Below are 19,604 nucleotides of genomic sequence, written 5' to 3' on the forward strand. Positions count from 1 at the left end.
AGAAAATTGGAAATTTTTACTGTTAAATTGTTCCAAATAAAGTAAAACACATTAATAGAGTGAACACCATTTGAGAAGACAATAATTTTTTGTTTTAATTATTATTATTATTATTATTATTATTTTTTTTTTATTTTTACATTTTGAGACATATAAACCGTGCATTCTATTTGTCAATAAAGAAGGCCTTAATTTTTTTTCTATTTTTTTTTTGTTTAAAATTTTTGGTCATGATTAAATTTTTACACTTAGAGACAGACAGACATTATATTCTTTTTGTCAACAAAGGAAGCCTTATTTATTTATTTATTGTTGATTGAGAGGTCTCAAATTTTTTTTGGCTGCAGTACATATAGATATAAAATATTCTATTGTTCATTATGGCCATTTCTTCCATTTGGGGGACTATTGCCTAAGTGGCTAAAGGTTTGAGTCAAAACTAAACCCAAGAGCAATGCTGCATATACAAAAAATTTCACATCTAAATTGTTATTAATTCTTATTTAGGCCTACTACTTGACAAATTTATTGTTTACCATTTACAACTCGCCACCTCAATGACTACTAACACATTTTATTAATTTTTTTTTTTACTCTAGCCTTAAGAGACTTTGGGGCCATCCCTCCCATTTTCTTCCCCTTCAAATAACTAGCATATATAATAATAATAAATTTAAAGACACAATAAATTTCATAACTATTGAAGTGATAAGTTATGATTAATGCATAATAAAAATAATTTAAGTAGTGATTGAAAAAAATGCTATACTAATCACAATTTATTTCAAATAAATTGTGAAATTAATTATTTATGTAAGTCGCATTGTTGATTTATACACAAAAATTTTAAAATTTAGTGCCAAGATATATATATATATATATATTAAAAAATGACAAATTAACCTACTAATATGACGTGTGATATATGTGCCCCCAAACCCTTTTGGTCATTACCCCCCAAAAAAACAAGGAAACCCTCTGGACAATGCCCGCGAAACAAATAACAAATTCAGTCTAAAACCAAAAAAACAAAGCAAATCACAAAACCCTACCAAAACAAATCTGAAAACCCAAATATCACTCTCTCGCTCACTCCACCGTTTCACCGCCGTTGGCGTCTTCACCTCTCCAGTCGAATCGGCTGAGGTATGCTCATGAATCTCTCATCTCTCCTTTTTGGTCTCTGTCTCTCTCTGTCTCTGATTATCTCTGAACTGTGGTAACTGATAAGTGTGAAAAATTGACTGCTCTCTCTCTCTCTCTCTCTCTGCCTTTAATAATACTCTTTAAATTGAGTGGAGTGGACATTGACTAGTAGTGTGTGTATATCTAGATAGCTGTTAATGGATGAAAATTTTTATGTAGGATAAATCCATATAAATCCCTATAATATGATTAATTAATATGAATTTTATTTGACTTGTAGATCATGGGAAAATCAACTACAATGTTTGATTATTTCAAAAGACAAAAAACAGATAATTTAGAAGCCAAAACTGATGATCCCGCGTTGCCGAGAGCCAGTGTTGATGATGTCCCAATTTCTGAAAATTCCAACTCATTGCATAGAGTTTTGGAGAGCTCATGTGGTGAGGATAATCAAGTGCTTGATAATTTAACTTCTGAACAAATTGCAAATGAGCGGTTGCTATTAAAGATCACAATTGATGTTGTCAGATTGCTTGCATTCCAAGGTCTTCTGTTTGATGATTTCACTGGTTTAGTCAGTCACGAAAAATTCCGTTCATTATTGGATATGGTGGCATCATTTAATGAAAAGATTACTGAAGTGATGAATAAAGCTCCCGAGAATGCGTGTTACAAATCACTTGAAATCCAAAAAGAAATTTTACATGTTTTTTCAAACAAGGTGAGAAAGGCAATTCGTGAAGAAATTGGTGATGCAAAGTTTTGCATAATTGTTGATAAAGCTTATGATGTGTCATTGAATGATATAATTGCTATTGTTTTAAGGTTTGTAGACAAAGACGGCTTTGTGCAGGAACGTTTTTTTGGGTTAGTTCATGTCTCCAACTTTTCGGCACTAACCCTAAAAGATGGGATATATTCTGTTTTGTCTCATCATTGTCTAAATATCCAAAATATTCGAGGACAGGGGTATAACAGGGCAAGTAATATGAGAGGGGAGTGGAGTGGATTACAAGCTTTAGTTTCAAATGATTGTCCATATGCTTACCACATCCATTGTTTTGTACATTGCATGCAATTAGCGATAGCGGCAGCATCAAAAAACGTTATCCCTGTTCAGAGTTTTTTCATGAAATTAACTTCTGTTGTCAATGTTGTTCGTGAGTGTAATGAGAAACTAAAAAGTTCTTATGCTGCTGAAATTGCACATATGATTGACATGGTTGAGCTTGAATCTGGAAGGGGATTTGATGAGATTAGCACTTTGCAATGGGCTGAAGATACTCGTCGGAGTTCTCACTTGAAATCATTTTCTAGCTTGATAAAAATATTCAGTCCAATATATGAAATTTTACTTAACGTCATTGATGACAAAACTAGTTACCAACGAGGAGAGGCAGACTTAGCTTATGAGGAAATGACATCATTTGAATTTGTGTTCATTTTGCATCTAATGAAAGAAGTTATGGAGATCACTAATTCGTTTTGTCAAGCTTTGCAATGCCAGTCTCCAAACATTTTAAATGTCTTGCATTTTGTTTCATTAACTAAAGTACTTATCCAAAAATTCAAAGATGATGGATGGGATGGCTTACTTTCCACTGTGAAATCATTTTGTAAGGCATGCGACATAGATGTCCCAGATATGAATGCTCGTTATGTTCGATTTCGAGGTCTAGCTCGTCATCAAAAAGATTACTTTACAATTGAGCATCATTACCGAGTAGATATTTTTAATGCTACAATAGATTCTATAATTCAAGAATTAAATCGTCGGTTTAGTGAGCATGTAGTGGAACTACTTCGTCTTAGCTCAGCTCTTGATCCTAGAGAAGCATGTGAATCTTTTAGAATCAAAGATATTTTATTGTTGGTAAACAAGTTTTATCCACAAGACTTCACAGACCATGAAAAGCAACAACTGAAAGTGGAACTTGATCATTATGAGCATGATGTAGTTCGGCATCTGGACTTCAAAAAGCTGTCAAGTATTTCTGAATTGTGCCAATGGTTGGTAAAAACTAGAAAATCTATAGACTACCATCTCATTTATAGAGTGGTTATACTTGTGCTTACTCTTCCAGTTTCTATTGCAACTACGGAGCGAGCATTTTCAGCCATGAATATTGTCAAAACTTGGCTTGTAGACAAAGTGCAAGATGATTTTCTGGCGGACTCTTTGATTTTGTATATGGAGAGGGAGACTGCTGCAAAATTTAGTTTAGAATCAATCATCGATGATTTTCAAGATTTCAAAGAACATCAAGTTCCATTTTGATAGACAAGTGAGTTAAAATTTTAAAATGATAATAGCAATGCTTATTTTGTTTTTTCGCTTTCATTGATATTTTCTAAATGGTTATGGATGCTTGAATACTTTCTAAAGCTAAAAGAACTGAAAATTGTTGTTGGCATTGATAATTGAATATATGATCGTGAGAAAGTTTCCCTACTCTAGTATAAATTTACATATGCCTGTGCTTTAGTTCTTGGATGCTTTTCCCTCTTTTGTCTCCATTTTTTTCCCTTTCACAGTGAATATTATGTCACCCAGATATGTGTTACCTGTGTATGCACTAGGTATTAATTTATGGCTGGGACTGGGAGGTTCCCCCCTCTTTCTGCCATGGCTTATTAATTGAAGCCTCATTCAGTCATTTGGGTGCTCAGAATTGAAGCTATAAGCAGTATTTGTACTTTAAAGTTCAAAGTTTACTTTTGCAATGAAATGTTTTTGTACCACATACAATTTTGATTCAGTTTGAAGCTCATTTATGTACAAAGGGACTAAATATCCAATTTCAAGGCTTTGATTCCATGCAACCTTGTGGGTTCTCTTGTTGTTTTAAATTTTTGTGGGTGAAGAAGAAGAAGAGAGGGGGGGGGGGGGGGTGGGGGGTGGGGGGGTGGAACATTTGCCCATTTGTCTTTGATATTATGATATTTATTAATGTTTGATCAAAGTGTCTGCTACTACATGTGCAGTTGCTGATTTGTCTTCTTTGTACTTGCATTACATGCAGCGAAAGCCACCAACATTGGGATGTAATTAGCAGATAGGCAAGTTGGGTTTCTATTATCTGCTCGGTTTATCCATACTCATGTATTATACTTTCTGGATCATCATTCTTGGTCAGTTTACTTTAACCCCCAACCAAAAATATAAAAGGGGAAAAAATGCTGTATAAGCTACCTATTGACGTTTGATTCATATCTTGTGATTTTTCAGCCATTTGTAGATAGCGATCACTTCATCCACAAGGATTTCATACCACAAGAATATGCTATACTAGTACCCGTTTTTGCCAGTGTGGTGCGTCTCTGTTTCCTATGTGTGTTTATTGGATTAGTGATGCTCAAATCCAAAAAGAAGGAGGCTTGATGCAAAATTTCTTCCATTTTTCACTTCTTCGGAGAGTAACTTAGAAATTTACTTATTTTCCTTGTTTGTTTTTCCTCCCCAACACATTTTCTATTCTGGATGATTGTTTAGTTTTGGATTTGCTGCAGCTTGCAGATTTTGTATATCGGTATCATTTCTAATACTATTGGAAGCTCACATGTCAGTCTATTATCTTAGGGCTAAAATGACTACCGCATTTACTGCATTTTGGTTATAATTTGTCTATGGTTGTTATGTCTCTACGTACTGCATTCCTTTGCTGGGCACACTGCGCTCAGTGTTTTTGGTACCACTGTTGCATCAGTGTCTTAACTTCAAGCCACTTTAGTTTGTAAAAAGTTGTTTTGTAGATGTAGCATCCATGTTTTCTTATGAGTTATAGCTTAAATGGCATCTCCACAGATGGAGGACGAGGTGGTAAAATTTTCCCCACAGATAAGGTTTATTCCATAGGTTTTGATTGCAATGAGGCCAAGTGCAAAGATAAACTTTTGTATGATCAAAAGAAGGGGAAAATTACACTTTGTCATCTTAAATTATATATTTTGTATTTTAAAATTTTCGAATGTACGTTTTGCACCATAAATTATGACCATTGTTAACAATTTGCACCCCGACTTTAACTTTGTTATTAACTTGGATGAAAATTCAAAGTTTATGGTGCAAAGTGTAATTTAGAGTATATTTTATGGTGATTAATTTATCATTTACTTTTAAAGGATTAAGAAGATGGGTAAATTAGGTTTTTTCAAGTAGTGTCATATTTTTACACCATGTGTTCTAAATTATTTATTTTTAAAAAGTTTTATTTCTTAATTTTTGAATCAAATGTGAGATTACATCATGAATATTCATCCAAGCAAGTTATTGTATACAAAAACTAAAAAGTCCAAAATTAATAAACATAAAAAAAATTTAAAAATAGAAAATTTACACTTTTTACGTAATAATATTCTTATAAAACTTTTTTTTTTTAATATAAGAATGACTAAACTTTTTAAAGAGTTAAAAAAATATATAAAAATAACTATTAATAATATTTCAATTATATATGTAAGAATTATACATGAAGTTAGTTTTTTTCTTGGCCACGAGTCACTACAGGAATTTTCTCTGCTGAGTGGGGCCGTTCAGCTAGCTCACTTTTTGTGACCAATCTATGCACCTAATAAAAAATTTCAACGATGAAGTCCGATTAGTGCAGGAATAGTGTTATGAAATAATAAATTAGAAAGAAAATTTCTATTCAATTTTAGGAAAATTTGATGCGATCGGCGATCTACAAGTAAAAGAACAAAATCCAAAAGAGGGTGTTAGTTGGTGCATGCTAATATTGCTTTGTGATAAGATAAGACACGTTGTTTGAGAGCGAGGGAGAGCATAATGACATTGCTACGTGTCTTGATTCTTTTTTGGTGTGGACTTCTCCCCCATTTTATAGTGGAGATTAGCTTTGATTTGGTTGAAAACAGCTAATATCCCATTGTGAAGTCAATATCTTGTTTATGCATTGGTCGACTGTGTAATATCCTCAATGGCCGATTGCTCATCTTTCACGGTTGAAACAAAATTTGGCTAGATGATTTCGTTTTAGTTATAAAGGGAAATGGGTTAGGTTTTATCTCCTAACAAGATTGTAAATTAAGATAACTTGTCTTAGAAAGGAGAAAGCGTCTCATGAGCCCTCTCTCTTATATGTGTATGTGAGTCCATATGTATGGGTTTCACTTATTGTGAGAAAGAAGTCTCATAAGATAATGTTTCTTTGGCAAAACACCGAATGATTGGGTATTAGATTCTTATTGCCCAACTAGTTGACCCATGTCATCTTGGGTTGTATCAAAATTGATACTTAATTGCAGTTGGACCAAAAAAAAAAAAAAAAAAAAAGGGTAAAAAGGATAGTCCCTCAACAATTTGTTAATTCATTACAATAGTAAATTGAAGGAAAAAGTTTGACTCTAAACATGTTTGGAGCCACACTTTGTTCCAAGTCAAACAATCCAAAATCCTCAGAAGAATTATTTTGAAACTTTGATGAGGGCTATTAGTAAACCACGTAGGTTCTAATTAGCTCAACTAATAAAACTTTTTTTTTTTTTTATCATTGAATAAGAGATCAAGGGCTTCAACCCCACCAAAACCAAAAACTAATCAGTGTTTTGGTCTCACGAAAAGAAACAATTTATTATGGAACTATGTAGTAGGTTGAAATGAAACTCACCATGCAAATCTTTCTATACTTTCCCCTGGAAAAACAAAGAAATCTTCCCCCTTAAAAAAGACTAATGGCATCAAATTCCATCGTAAAGGATATATCAACTAGAGTTTACCGTTACATGTCCTTATTGTTCTGAACCTTGTTCTTCATAGAAACTTCCATAGAAAATTACATAGAGGTCATGTGGATTAATAAGATCCATGGCATCATTCTCAATACAAATTACAGAGAATTTGACCGGAAAGAGGAATTATTTGATCAGAAAATCATTATTAATTGATATGAGTTATTTCATAAACATAATCAATAATATGTTGCAAGAAAATAAACATCAAATTTAAGTTTAAAAGGACTTCATTTATGTCTTGAAGTAACAAAAGATTCATTGGAACTCATGAAATGCGATGTGAAGGAAATGCTTACAATTTTCATTACATGAACAAACTGGTCTGTGCGTGCGTATACAAAAATATTGCTACGCATTGTTATCTTAGAATTGAATTACAGTTTAGTTGGAATTATACTGTATAAGGTCGAATTATATTAATACATATTTTGTTAATTTTGTTCTGGAGCTCAAGCTTTGCCTCTCACACCATCAAGTGGAAAGCATTGTGAGAAAACATTACTCATTCTTTTTATTGTTCAAGCTATGGGTAGTGCAAGTTGTCCTTTCTCTAGTCAATCAGTTCGGGCCGATTGTTTTTTCACTCTTGCTTTTTATACATGGTAAGATTATTAAGTTAGGAAAACTATTGCAATGATTCTCAACAAAAGCCATATATAAGGCCATTGATCACCCTAGCCCTAGTTACACAAAGTGTCTAGAAAGTTTCTATTCAACAAAAGGAAGAAATTTAAGTTACTCATCAGTAGAAATATTTGAGTGTCGACCTTATGATCAATACATTGCAACATGAACAATATTTCAAACCTAAAGGCATGAAATTATTCAAAACAAAAAGCTAACAGATCTTACTGATTTAATGACATTTACCAAGAAATGGGGATATTGAAGCAAATACAAACTTCTTGACTTACCCAACATACTAACTTAGAACATCAAAAGGGAATATCTGTGCCACGTTCACTTTGCAGAACGTTCATGGATGAAACGCATCAGCCCCTGCATAATCCAATAATCATAGAGCTGTGGGCATGTGGGATTAGATCAATCTGCTGGAGTGGAGATTTGTCTTACCTGCAAGAAACAAAAACAGCAATAAATTTTTGGAATTTGTGTCACCATGAGCTGTGCTTTGAAAGCAGAATTTCGATTATTGAAAAACTTTAAAACAACCTAAGTTTTATAGCTTATGAAGAGGACTAAAATTGAAACCTACAGAATTTAAAATGTAGCAAACTGATATTTTACAAACAATGATTGAAACAGGAGCTCCCTGAAGCCTGCTTTAAGTTAAGCCTAACAAGCATGCCATACATATGTTCTTGACGTAATAAAAACCCTATTGGAGAATTGTTGACTGTAAGTCTGAAACACTACTAATATAATTAATGCTGAGACTCAAAGTTAGTGTCAAAAGAAATTTTTGATGATTGCAGAAGCATCAACAGTAAGGAGAAAGAAAATTTGAATGAACAGAAAGCAAGCAGCCTCTTAATCTCGCTGTAGTTGTGCCAATTGAGATGTACCCATATCCAAAAATAACAATAATAATATAGAAATAAAAATTAGCTTCAAAGTTACTGTTGACTAAACAAGAACTAACTGAGTCTATTGCATTGTCAACCGATCAAATAAAATCATTCAGGTGTTTGGATACATGATAAAACAATGGAAGCTTGGCAATTATAAAAGTACTTTAGAAGTTCACCTTGAACTGTACAGAATTTTGATGTGCAAGACTCCTAAGTAGGTTATTTGATGCAAACAAATCCATTCTTCTACAGCCTAGATAGTGGCCAACTGTACCTATCATATATGTAAATCAGTATCCTTATTATTCAGATTGTCAAACATTGTATACGGATGTTAAGTTCTCAATATGTAACCTCTAGTAGAACATATATATATATATATATATAGATTATGCTTGTTCAGATCCTGATCATTAAGCTCTGTTGAGTTAAAAGGAAACGAGTTGTTCATTATTCAATATTAGGTTTCTTAATACAAACAATTCTGTTAATCTTTGCTCTCTCTTCTAATGCCATGTACAACAGATTGAAGTTCACAAACCTTGAGTGCTAATACTACAACCCAGATCTTGAGCAACAAGTCTCCAAAATGAAACCACCCTAATTTTAAGCAATTTTAACAACCACAAAATTAAATGCCAAGAAAAAAGAACAGAGCAAATTAAGAAAACAAAAACAAAAGCACAAAGAAAGAGAGTAAAGCATACCAAAATGAAATCCCCATGTTTGGTATCAAGACCATGAATTATCAAATGCGGCGGAATTTATTGCTAGGGAGAACTCCTCAAAATTAATCATCCCATCTCCATCCAAATCAGCCTCCTTGATCATCCCAGTCAACTCCTCTGCAGTAAGCGCATGCCCCAACTTGGCCATAGAATGGGCCAACTCGGCCGCGGTGATAAACCCATTTCCATCTCTATCAAAAAGCCTAAACAACTGCCTCAGCTGGTCATCTGTATATGGAGACTTAGCTGGAAGGAGGTCAGGTGCCACAAGTGTTATAAACTCCGAAAACTCAATCAGACCGTTGCTGTTCTTGTCAGTCTTTTGAATCAAGGTTTCAAGCTGTTCCGGGCTTGGTTTTAGACCAAGTGATCTTAAGAGAGATCCTAGCTCAAGTTGTGTCAAACTTCCATCATTGTTCCGATCAAATGAACGAAATATTTCACGCAGCTCAGCGATTTGCACATCGTCAAGCTCAATTGGTTGCTTGTTGCTCATGTCAACAATTAATCCAAATATGTTTCTCTTACCAAAGGTTTCTGTTTTTGGTTTTTACCCCCCCTAATAATTCAGACTCATCACCTAGAACAATTGAAGGAGGATATTCTAAACCAATATATGAAGAGAAATGAAAATTTAAGTTGTGGATTTAGATCATACCATGCCAGTTTTGCGTTGATGTTTCTTATTATCTGCATAGAATTATAGAAATCACCAAACAAACACCGAGTCTAACTTTGTGTACCTGAGGCTGAAAGGTTTGATGAATTCAGGTTTGGATAGATGAGAGATTTCCTTGGATTTCGTTTTCTTCTTTTGATGGGTTTTCCTAATTACCAGCAGAAACTCAACCAAATTATCGGATCCGGCAGAACAGAGAACAAGAATAAGGATTTGAACAAAAGGCCAAACAGAAGAACTTGGTACTATGTTTCTTTTTTATATATATATTAAAAAAATTATCTTTTTGAATAAAATAATCAATTTGAGTAAAGGTCAACACCAAATACAGGGACGAGTTTGATGAAAATTATTGGATAATTAACTTGGAACCTTCTTCAAAATTTTATTTATTTTTTCATTTTCTTCCATTACTCTGTTTTTTTTTTTTTTTTTTTGCTTCTAGATCCCAACATTTGACATTCTGTCATCTAGGAGTGCGCTTGGTGAATACCACTATAACAATGTCTGTCTAATTTTGGTGTTGATCTGTCATTCTGTCAAATCTATGTATCTAAAATTATAGGCAAAAATACTATTTTGGTAATTTCTGTTTTAGAATTATAGTCAATTTGGTCTATACAATTTGGAAGTAGACAATTTGTTTTTTTGTTTTTAATTTGTGGTCAATTCTGTCCTTACTATAATTGGCACACTTATGCTTATATGACTATTAAAATAATGATAGTGTAGTTAATTTGGTCCTTATCATTAATCTCACATTGGTCTAATTCAATGTGTCTTACACACCAACAAATCAACTAGATGTCTAATAATTAGACAGGTTGGGTCGTTTGGGTTTGAGTTCAACTTGGTCGGGTTTAGATCAAACCACTAAAATATAAATGTTATATGATACATAAAATCTTAAATTTGCACAATCCAAATTAAAAATACATAATAAATACTTAAGATAATACATTATAAAGTTGTACACTAATCTTATCATTGTCATAAAAGAATTAAAAGAAATTCATATCACATTGTCAACCTCTTCAAGTGCTCGTGTTGCATGTAAAATATAAATGAAGTTAGATTGTCTACAATGACATATATAAATAAAATTCTAAGAATACATGAATATAACATAAAATGTTAGGTAAAGAAAAATAATTAAATAATTAATGTGAATTACATCTCAATCGAATCAATGTAGATCTAGTAGTGAAGCTATTCATACTTGAGAAATGCACATCAAGTTGGCAAGTAATTTTATTGGTATTTTTATTTACAATACAAAATTTAATATAACTTTAGTATGCAATGAAAATGGGTTAATAAAAAAATTAAAATTCTATAACTATGACCAACGAATATGACTTTTAAGACAAATGCTTTAGTGGTGACTAAAGTTCTAGCTAATCAGCCTCACAAAGTGTCTTTGAGTGTAAGAGTGTAGATTTGCGAAATACAATATATGCGTGTGAAAAATGAGATGAGAATCGAGCTCACTACACTTAAAAATCAAGAAGGAAAAAAGAATTATCAAAGGAAATAAGAGAAGTAAACTACCTAACTACTATGAGAGAGTGAGAAGAAAAGAAAGAGAATAAAAAAAAATGCAACATTAAAATTCAATGTGTTAAAAAGTGGTTAGACTCATGTGACTTGCAGGTCAACTCAACATTACCCAAACTTTTATGAGTTTGGGTCAACCCATTTTTTCAGAAGCCCAAAAAAAATATACCTATACTCATATTTTTTCTTTGGGTTTGGGCAGGCTAACAGGCTTAGATCCAATTTTGCTAGGTTTAGAAATTATTAGGCATGACAATGAGAGCTAACTTCAACTTATTAGAGTGGAATAGTTGTTATACATAAAACTTTGATTTAATTGATTGGTTTATTTAAAATAAGTTAGTTCAGCTAATAAAGTTTCTTGTTAATTCATTGGTGTCTTTCGCTAATAATAAAAATCAATTATCAAGAATCGGACTTTTATATATGAAGTTGCTATGCAAGCTCCATATTTATTTGTGAACATATAAGATGAATAGATTGAGATTAAAGTGAAAATAGCAATGTTGTTATTTTCACTTTTCAATATTTCAAAGAGAGGAAAGAATTATTAATAGAAAATATTAATAATTCTTTTAGTTTTGGAATAATTTTCATAATCATCATCCATGCATATATATATATATATTCTTTTCTTTTTTCCCTCTGTGCTATTATATCTTTTTAATAAATCAAATTAAGTTTTCTTTCTAATTGGTTGGTGTTCTGCAGCTTCTGCTAGTTAATGTGGAAGATGCTCCTCACCACATTGCAGTTGAGAGAAATGGATAGTTATGGCAAATATGTCTAATACACCAAGTATGAAGTACCAACTCTTTATCTTTACCTAAAGATTGCAGCTAGTGATACATACTCCCAACCTATCTATGGTGGTGACAACCACCTTTTTATCAAGTCCAACAATACTTTAGGGCTATAAACTTGTTTTCCCATCTTATAAGCAATCCTGAATTAGTGAGCTTTTGGTGGATTATGACTCCTGACCTGAGCTTGAGTTGTCAATAATGAAAATTTTGAATTAATTCAGGAAGCAAGTTGGCTTCTTTTCTATATATATACTGCAAGTTTAGAACTAATCTTAGACAAACCCTTAATAGATATTACCTTACCCCCAGTTTGCGTATAGTTTATCAAGAATAATAGGCCTATACATTTGTCAAGCTTGATTTGGATGAGTTTGTCTGAAACTTCATTTCTATACTCCCTAATCATTCCCTGTGTAATATAATTTAATTTTAGTCAAGCCAGATGATTCAAGCCATGCAGCAACACCTGTCCTCACTCGATCGGTGAATGTACCAACTTCTAACCTTTCATTTTTCATTTTTTTATTAATTCGTTAGATTAAAATTTTATTAATTTTTTAGTTTCAATTGATGTCTTGATTTGATAATAAAATTCTATCATCAAGAGCTGATGTCATAGATTGAAACTTTCTAAAAAAAAAAATTATATTATCTTTTACCTCCAACCCCCCTACTTAAAATTTCACCAAAAATATATAATTGAAGACACGTCTCAATATTTAGAAATTTATTATTCAAAAAATGAGAAGTGGCACAACACCCAGTATATTTTCTTTTTGACTAAAAGGCACAACATTATTGGCTTCACAACCAAATGCGACATTCTCATGAATTTCACAAACTCAACCACTTTTGAAAGAAAAAAAAAACAGTTGACGAAGTCCTATTATTGCTATTCACGGAATTCCCGCCTATTTTCACGCAATTTCCTTTTTTCAACTTTATCTTTTTCCTAATTATTAAAAAAAAAAAAAAAAACAGAGTAATGNTCCTTTCCGGTTGCTAAGAGGATGAAGCAGAAGAAACAGGAACCGTTGCAATCTTACACGGCTTCTAGATCCCAACATTTGACATTCTGTCATCTAGGAGTGCGCTTGGTGAATACCACTATAACAATGTCTGTCTAATTTTGGTGTTGATCTGTCATTCTGTCAAATCTATGTATCTAAAATTATAGGCAAAAATACTATTTTGGTAATTTCTGTTTTAGAATTATAGTCAATTTGGTCTATACAATTTGGAAGTAGACAATTTGTTTTTTGTTTTTAATTTGTGGTCAATTCTGTCCTTACTATAATTGGCACACTTATGCTTATATGACTATTAAAATAATGATAGTGTAGTTAATTTGGTCCTTATCATTAATCTCACATTGGTCTAATTCAATGTGTCTTACACACCAACAAATCAACTAGATGTCTAATAATTAGACAGGTTGGGTCGTTTGGGTTTGAGTTCAACTTGGTCGGGTTTAGATCAAACCACTAAAATATAAATGTTATATGATACATAAAATCTTAAATTTGCACAATCCAAATTAAAAATACATAATAAATACTTAAGATAATACATTATAAAGTTGTACACTAATCTTATCATTGTCATAAAAGAATTAAAAGAAATTCATATCACATTGTCAACCTCTTCAAGTGCTCGTGTTGCATGTAAAATATAAATGAAGTTAGATTGTCTACAATGACATATAAAATAAAATTTAAGAATAAAACATGTAAAATATAAATGAAGTTAGATTGTCTACAATGACATATATAAATAAAATTCTAAGAATAAAACATAAAATGTTAGGTAAAGAAAAATAATTAAATAATTAATGTGAATTACATCTCAATCGAATCAATGTAGATCTAGTAGTGAAGCTATTCATACTTGAGAAATGCACATCAAGTTGGCAAGTAATTTTATTGGTATTTTTATTTACAATACAAAAATTTAATATAACTTTAGTATGCAATGAAAATGGGTTAATAAAAAAATTAAAATTCTATAACTATGACCAACGAATATGACTTTTAAGACAAATGCTTTAGTGGTGACTAAAGTTCTAGCTAATCAGCCTCACAAAGTGTCTTTGAGTGTAAGAGTGTAGATTTGCGAAATACAATATATGCGTGTGAAAAATGAGATGAGAATCGAGCTCACTACACTTAAAAATCAAGAAGGAAAAAAGAATTATCAAAGGAAATAAGAGAAGTAAACTACCTAACTACTATGAGAGAGTGAGAAGAAAAGAAAGAGAATAAAAAAAAATGCAACATTAAAATTCAATGTGTTAAAAAGTGGTTAGACTCATGTGACTTGCAGGTCAACTCAACATTACCCAAACTTTTATGAGTTTGGGTCAACCCATTTTTTCAGAAGCCCAAAAAAAATATACCTACACAATAACTAGGGGGAAAGCAGTCTTTACCATTTTTTTTTTATAATTAAAAAAAAAAAAAAAAGGAGACCCCACCATAGATATAAAGAATGGCAACAATATAACTGTTTTCCCCCCTTCTATTCAAGCAAAGGTGAACAATGGGGGGAAAAAGGTGTCGGTAGGTATATTCTTTTCATAGATAACTCATCGCAACATGTATCTTGCTACTAATCAAGAAGGGGACTCCCTTCTTTGGCGAGCACAAAAAGACCACCATCTCCCCTTGAGATTCGAAGATCATCATCAAGGTATGTAACAAGAAGCCAAGAACTAGTCCGGTCACCTGGAATGGGAACCTTAAGAGGCGGCTGACCAGAAATGACCCGTGATATACTTGCCACTGCATCCTGCAGTGGATTGAGAGTTTGCTGCACAGGCAACAGATTGATTTGCTGCCCAAAAACATCCACATTTTCTGGGAGATCAATACTAGTCTTTATCTCTGGAGGCTGAAAGGTACCTTCCTTAAATGCAACCTGAACATATTGACGTGTAGGCTAGTAAGATTTTGTAATCATCCGTCCATTGCATTGAAAGTGTACAAGACATGGTTCTGGTAAGAATTTTTTGGGCACGCCAAGTAAAAACTATAAATTTGTTACAATGCAATCATCCAGTAGCTCTATTGTATAAAAATGGAGAAAATGATTTTTTTTAAAATATTTTTTTGTATCATTACTGTTGTTTACACTATTTTTTTTTTTTTAATAAGAAAAAACATTCCATTTCGATAGGAAAATATTATATTCAGTCATATACTTATGGCTCATAAAAGTACCTTTATTCTTGTAGGACTTTGAACCTCAAAAGTTGCAGTTGCACTGAAAGAGAGAGTAGCAAATGGGCCAGACAACGTAGTAGAGTTCACAATGGTAAGATTGCCAGTGTCAATTACTTGGCGAATCTCCTTCACTTTTAACAAAGGTGTTGCACCTAATGCGAGAAGTGGCAAAAGCTCAGAAAATGCAGTGTACCTGATTGGTTGGAAAATAAAGCAGTGAGCAAATAGGGAACAGTGCACCAAGTAAGAAGCACTGTTCCAAGTAAGAAGCACTGGTAAAAACAAAACAATAATAATAATAGTCAGTTTCATCAACTTTCACCAGGCTGTGCTCTCCACATTGTTTCATTTATCCAAACTAGTCGGTAACCCATGCAAATGCATAATAAGGTTTAACATTATATGATTTTTTCTCCTCCTTTTTCTTTTTTGGTCTAGATATGAAATTTGATAATTTGATTGTATTTGTAGAGGGAACTATATAATCTAGCGCTTAAAGAAAATTTATGTGCCAAGATTCTAATGGAGTGTTTAAATATAGAATAGAATTTAAATTTTATTAAAAAGATATATTAAAATAATGGCGTGTAAAATTGTGAGACCTCAAAAGTTATGTGGCACAACATTATGAGGTCAACCAAAAGTCAAATAGCTTCAGTTTTATATATGTTATAGATGACACTAGAAACAAATATAATCATATAGCATTGTCTGTGACATCTACATCATGCTTCTACTGAATTCACATTCTTATACACATGCCACATGGTAGAGTCAATGACTGAAATGAACATGAATGCAGGCCTAAAAATGATTGATTCCACTTATAGTGATATAATTTCAAGTTTCTATAACAAGGATCTAGTCAAGTTCAGTCAATTTTTCCTCTGATGCTGCTTATGAAGTTCCTATTTAGCCTCTAAAAAAATAACTTACCAGCAGAGCCACCACTGACCTTGGTCAAGACATGGCATATATCAAAGACACTTGTGAGTATTAATGGCAATAAAATTAGCCCAAAACCAGCAGCCATGAATAACTAAAAGCTTTGTTGAGACAAAGATGGGGTAACACAAATTCATGTGGCGCACGTAAATTAGTCAGAAGTATTAAAAACCATCCATTTATTGGCTGGCATATATTGAATTAAAAAACTCAAACGGAAATGATCCTCAAATAAAAAAAATAAGAGCTTAAAGTAGGACTAGATTTACCAAAAATGACATAAAATGTATGCTATACTCATACAATGTAGTACCATTCTCTTAACAAAATAATGATTGGTTGATATGAACATGTGATTTCTCCAAAATAATATAAGCAAACAGGGTAGCTCAGAAATCTCCTATTTTAATGGACAAGGTTCCAGTGCTTGTCTTCTTGGAAGTGATGCACTTCTATTAAAAATAACATTTTGAAGGTCTTCTTCTTTTATCTTTCTTTTAATCAGAAAGATCTTATCCTCTGTTCTGGCATATTCAATGTGTTGGAATCCAATGCTATTAATTAGAGTTAGAAATAATAATTTGCAAAAGAATAGGCAAACATACCCTCTCACATGTTATTATTATTTTGGGTAAACACCTATTTCTCATGTTATAAAGTACACAGTCCACACTAAGTGATGGTTTCTGCAAAGGTACCTAAATAGTTGAAATGATTTCATTAACAAACTCAAGTCAATAGCTAAAAAAGTATAGAGGAATGGCATTCCATCCTAATCCTTTTCCAAATACTAGAGCAACTACATGTGTACACTACTGAGATATGATATAATTCACATAATTTTTTTATTAAAAACCCATGAATGCACATAGATCTAATCAAAGATGATCTTCTTTATTTAAATTAAATTTGAAAACTAAACCAAGATTCTAGACCATTGCCTTCAAGTTTGTAAAACCATGTATAATCAAACTTACATGATATATGAGCCTCATAGATTTATACCTCTTTTTTAATAGTATATTTTATCCCATTTACTAATAGTAATTTCAAATGGCTTGACAACCAAGTTCAATGAACTCACTATCCAAAAATATTTCAATTTAAGTTGGATTTAACAACTGTCATCAAATCTTCTATCCACAAAGCACTAATAGCGAGCCTTTACTGCTTGAATTGCCAATATAGTCTTTCTGGACTTGAAAAAAACTAAGTTTCCCCCAACAATGGGGCGGTCAGTGAAGACGAAGCAGGACCAGCATCCAAACCCAACCTATACATAATAGATCTGAAATTGAAAGCGGAACTGGCAAACTCACAAAAGCCCAAAATCAAGATTTGATTCAAATTTGGTTTAACTTGTACTCTTATATTAAGCACACTAACTATATTTGAAAAAAAGCAGCCATATAAGGGGAAGATGTGGATGACTACACAAGAGCCTTATAGCTCAATTGACACGAAAAGTCCAGGGTTCAAATAGACGCGAAATAGCTATTATATTATCAAAAATAGACGCGAAGTAGCAATTGAATTATCAAATACTTATACATACGCCTAGTGGATCTTAAATTCATGGCCTCAACCTCCATCCCATTATTATAGAAAGAGAAATCACATTTGAGCTAGACCTCATTGGGAATTCAAAGAACACCAAATGGATTCAAAACCTCTTAAATGATCAACTAGATGCATACCCAACTTGCCAATAAAATAAATTTTACATATTAAGATTATAGAACTAAAATCAGCAAAGCTTTAAATCTAGCTAAAAAAATGCAAAGGGCAATGAACTTACAGCAAAACCCAGTTGCCTTGAAGAAGGTCAGTGGACTGGGTCGGGGCCGGAGTCGGGTTAGAGGCCTCCAACTGATTGACAAGCTCAGAGACTTCGGCCCGAACCTCCGGGCTGGCCCGGAACCCGAATTCGGTCCCGTAAAAAGTATCCACCAAGCAGCGCTTCAGCTCCGCAAGCTTATTTTCCTCGGGAGACACGTCAGGCTTGGCCGTAGAGGCAGCGTTGTTACCGTCACCGATGGTAGCATACTTGTCTTCCTCTTCTTCTTTTACCTCTGGAACAGAAGGAGAAGAAGAAGAAGCATTTGGGTTTGGAGTAGCGTCGTCTGGGCCCCACTCGTCTTCGTTCTTAGGTGGGTCCGGAGGGGACTCGGGTTCGGGTTCGGGTTCGGATGGCTCGCCCCACTCGTCAGAGACCCGGGGTTTGGGAGTGGGGTCGGAGTCGGAGAGAGAAGAGTGGGTGACTTGGAGGAAATGGGTTTTACTTTTAGGTTTTGTGAAAGAGAGAAGAGGAAGAGGTGATGGTTTATTATTTTTATTATTATTTCTATGAATATTGGGGTTAGGGGTGATTTTGGTGAAGAGTGAAGAGGTGGTGATGAAGAGAAGAGACATTTTGATTCTCTTCCACAAGAGAGAGAGAGAGAGAGACTGTGTGTGTTGTACATGTTTTGTATGGAGGGGCAACGAAATGATATCATCATTTCTTTTTTCTTTTTTCTTTTTTGTCTTTACCTATTTTTTATGGTTTTCTTTGTGACATGCTATATTTTAAATTTCTGTATCAATTTATCTTTTGTTAGAAAAATTTGCTAATGAGCAAAAAATATAAATAAAAAAGTGGAAATTTTCATGCTTGATCTTATAGATACATGTAGGATTTTTTCTTTTCTTTTCATTTTTCACAACAATTCTTATTATTTGTCTCATAAAGGTAATGTTTGTCTTAAATCTCATGATCTTTAATAAGTTGCGAAAAGAAAAGAGTTTAAAATTTGTTATTCATTTAACATTTTTCAATGCCTAAATATACCAAAATCCTCCTTTCATATCAAATTTAGAAAATATGATTGCTTCATGAAGTTTGTCAAATAAGTCTTTTTTTATTGGGAATGGAATATTTTATCCATTATAATGCTGTATTTAAAGGTTTATAATTTATAACTAATTTTGGAACTTCTCGTTTCAATTCTGCCTGTTTATTAACATAAAAAGTAGCACAGTTCCAAGGAGACTTACTTTTTCTAATTAACCATTTATTTAAAAAGATCTTCTATCTCTAATAATTCATTATTCATTTGGATTGGTCTAACGTTAGTAGGTATCTGTCTTTTATTAAAATCTTTTTCATAAGGTAACTGTACTATGTGTCGGTGCTTGTGCCAAAAAGCAGTAGGGAGATTAAAACAAATTTCTGCCTCAATCTGTTGTTTGAATAA

At 32.8% G+C, this 19,604-nt stretch overlaps 3 protein-coding genes across 4 annotated transcripts; 1 reads left to right on the plus strand and 2 right to left on the minus strand.

Moving 5' to 3' along the window:
- Window positions 1-935: 935 nt before the first annotated feature.
- On the plus strand, window positions 936-4,720 carry LOC112010541 (uncharacterized). Its single transcript, XM_024042887.2, has 4 exons — window positions 936-1,146; window positions 1,427-3,434; window positions 4,173-4,209; window positions 4,379-4,720. Exon 2 carries the CDS (start codon window positions 1,430-1,432, stop codon window positions 3,425-3,427), a length of 1,998 nt encoding a protein of 665 aa, XP_023898655.1. The 5' UTR covers window positions 936-1,146; window positions 1,427-1,429; the 3' UTR covers window positions 3,428-3,434; window positions 4,173-4,209; window positions 4,379-4,720.
- Window positions 4,721-7,596: 2,876 nt separating this feature from the next.
- On the minus strand, window positions 7,597-10,172 carry LOC112010521 (probable calcium-binding protein CML18). Of its 2 annotated transcripts, XR_002882757.2 has the most exons (3): window positions 9,140-10,172; window positions 8,609-8,706; window positions 7,597-7,974 (listed from the first exon to the last, which is right to left on the minus strand). XR_002882757.2 is itself a non-coding variant. In XM_024042868.2 (2 exons), the coding sequence occupies exon 1, from the start codon at window positions 9,654-9,656 to the stop codon at window positions 9,165-9,167; it is 492 nt and encodes a 163-aa protein (XP_023898636.1). In that variant the 5' UTR covers window positions 9,657-10,163; the 3' UTR covers window positions 7,597-7,974; window positions 9,140-9,164. The 2 variants fall into 2 exon arrangements, 1 of the variants encoding a protein (XP_023898636.1); XM_024042868.2 differs by lacking the exon at window positions 8,609-8,706 and having other exon boundaries at window positions 9,140-10,163.
- Window positions 10,173-14,656: 4,484 nt separating this feature from the next.
- LOC112010518 (plastoglobulin-1, chloroplastic) lies at window positions 14,657-18,830 on the minus strand. Its single transcript, XM_024042866.2, has 3 exons — window positions 18,167-18,830; window positions 15,421-15,616; window positions 14,657-15,118 (listed from the first exon to the last, which is right to left on the minus strand). Exons 1-3 carry the CDS (start codon window positions 18,778-18,780, stop codon window positions 14,810-14,812), a joined length of 1,119 nt encoding a protein of 372 aa, XP_023898634.1. The 5' UTR covers window positions 18,781-18,830; the 3' UTR covers window positions 14,657-14,809.
- Between the last annotated feature and the right edge of the window lie 774 nt (window positions 18,831-19,604).

Source organism: Quercus suber, unplaced genomic scaffold, assembly GCF_002906115.3.
Source record: "Quercus suber isolate HL8 unplaced genomic scaffold, Cork oak 2.0 scaffold_106, whole genome shotgun sequence".
Classification (NCBI taxonomy): domain Eukaryota; kingdom Viridiplantae; phylum Streptophyta; class Magnoliopsida; order Fagales; family Fagaceae; genus Quercus; species Quercus suber.

Excerpts from the sequence above, each read along its gene's own strand:
- LOC112010541 (XM_024042887.2), top strand. The coding sequence starts at position 1,430 with ATGGGAAAATCAACTACAATGTTTGATTATTTCAAAAGACAAAAAACA.
- LOC112010521 (XM_024042868.2), bottom strand. The coding sequence starts at position 9,656 with ATGAGCAACAAGCAACCAATTGAGCTTGACGATGTGCAAATCGCTGAG.
- LOC112010518 (XM_024042866.2), bottom strand. The coding sequence starts at position 18,780 with ATGTCTCTTCTCTTCATCACCACCTCTTCACTCTTCACCAAAATCACC. Across the intron at positions 15,617-18,166 it reads CAAGGCAACTGGGTTTTGCT|GTACACTGCATTTTCTGAGC; the intron begins GTAAGTTCATTG and ends CCAACCAATCAG. Across the intron at positions 15,119-15,420 it reads AAAGTCCTACAAGAATAAAG|GTTGCATTTAAGGAAGGTAC; the intron begins GTACTTTTATGA and ends CAATATGTTCAG.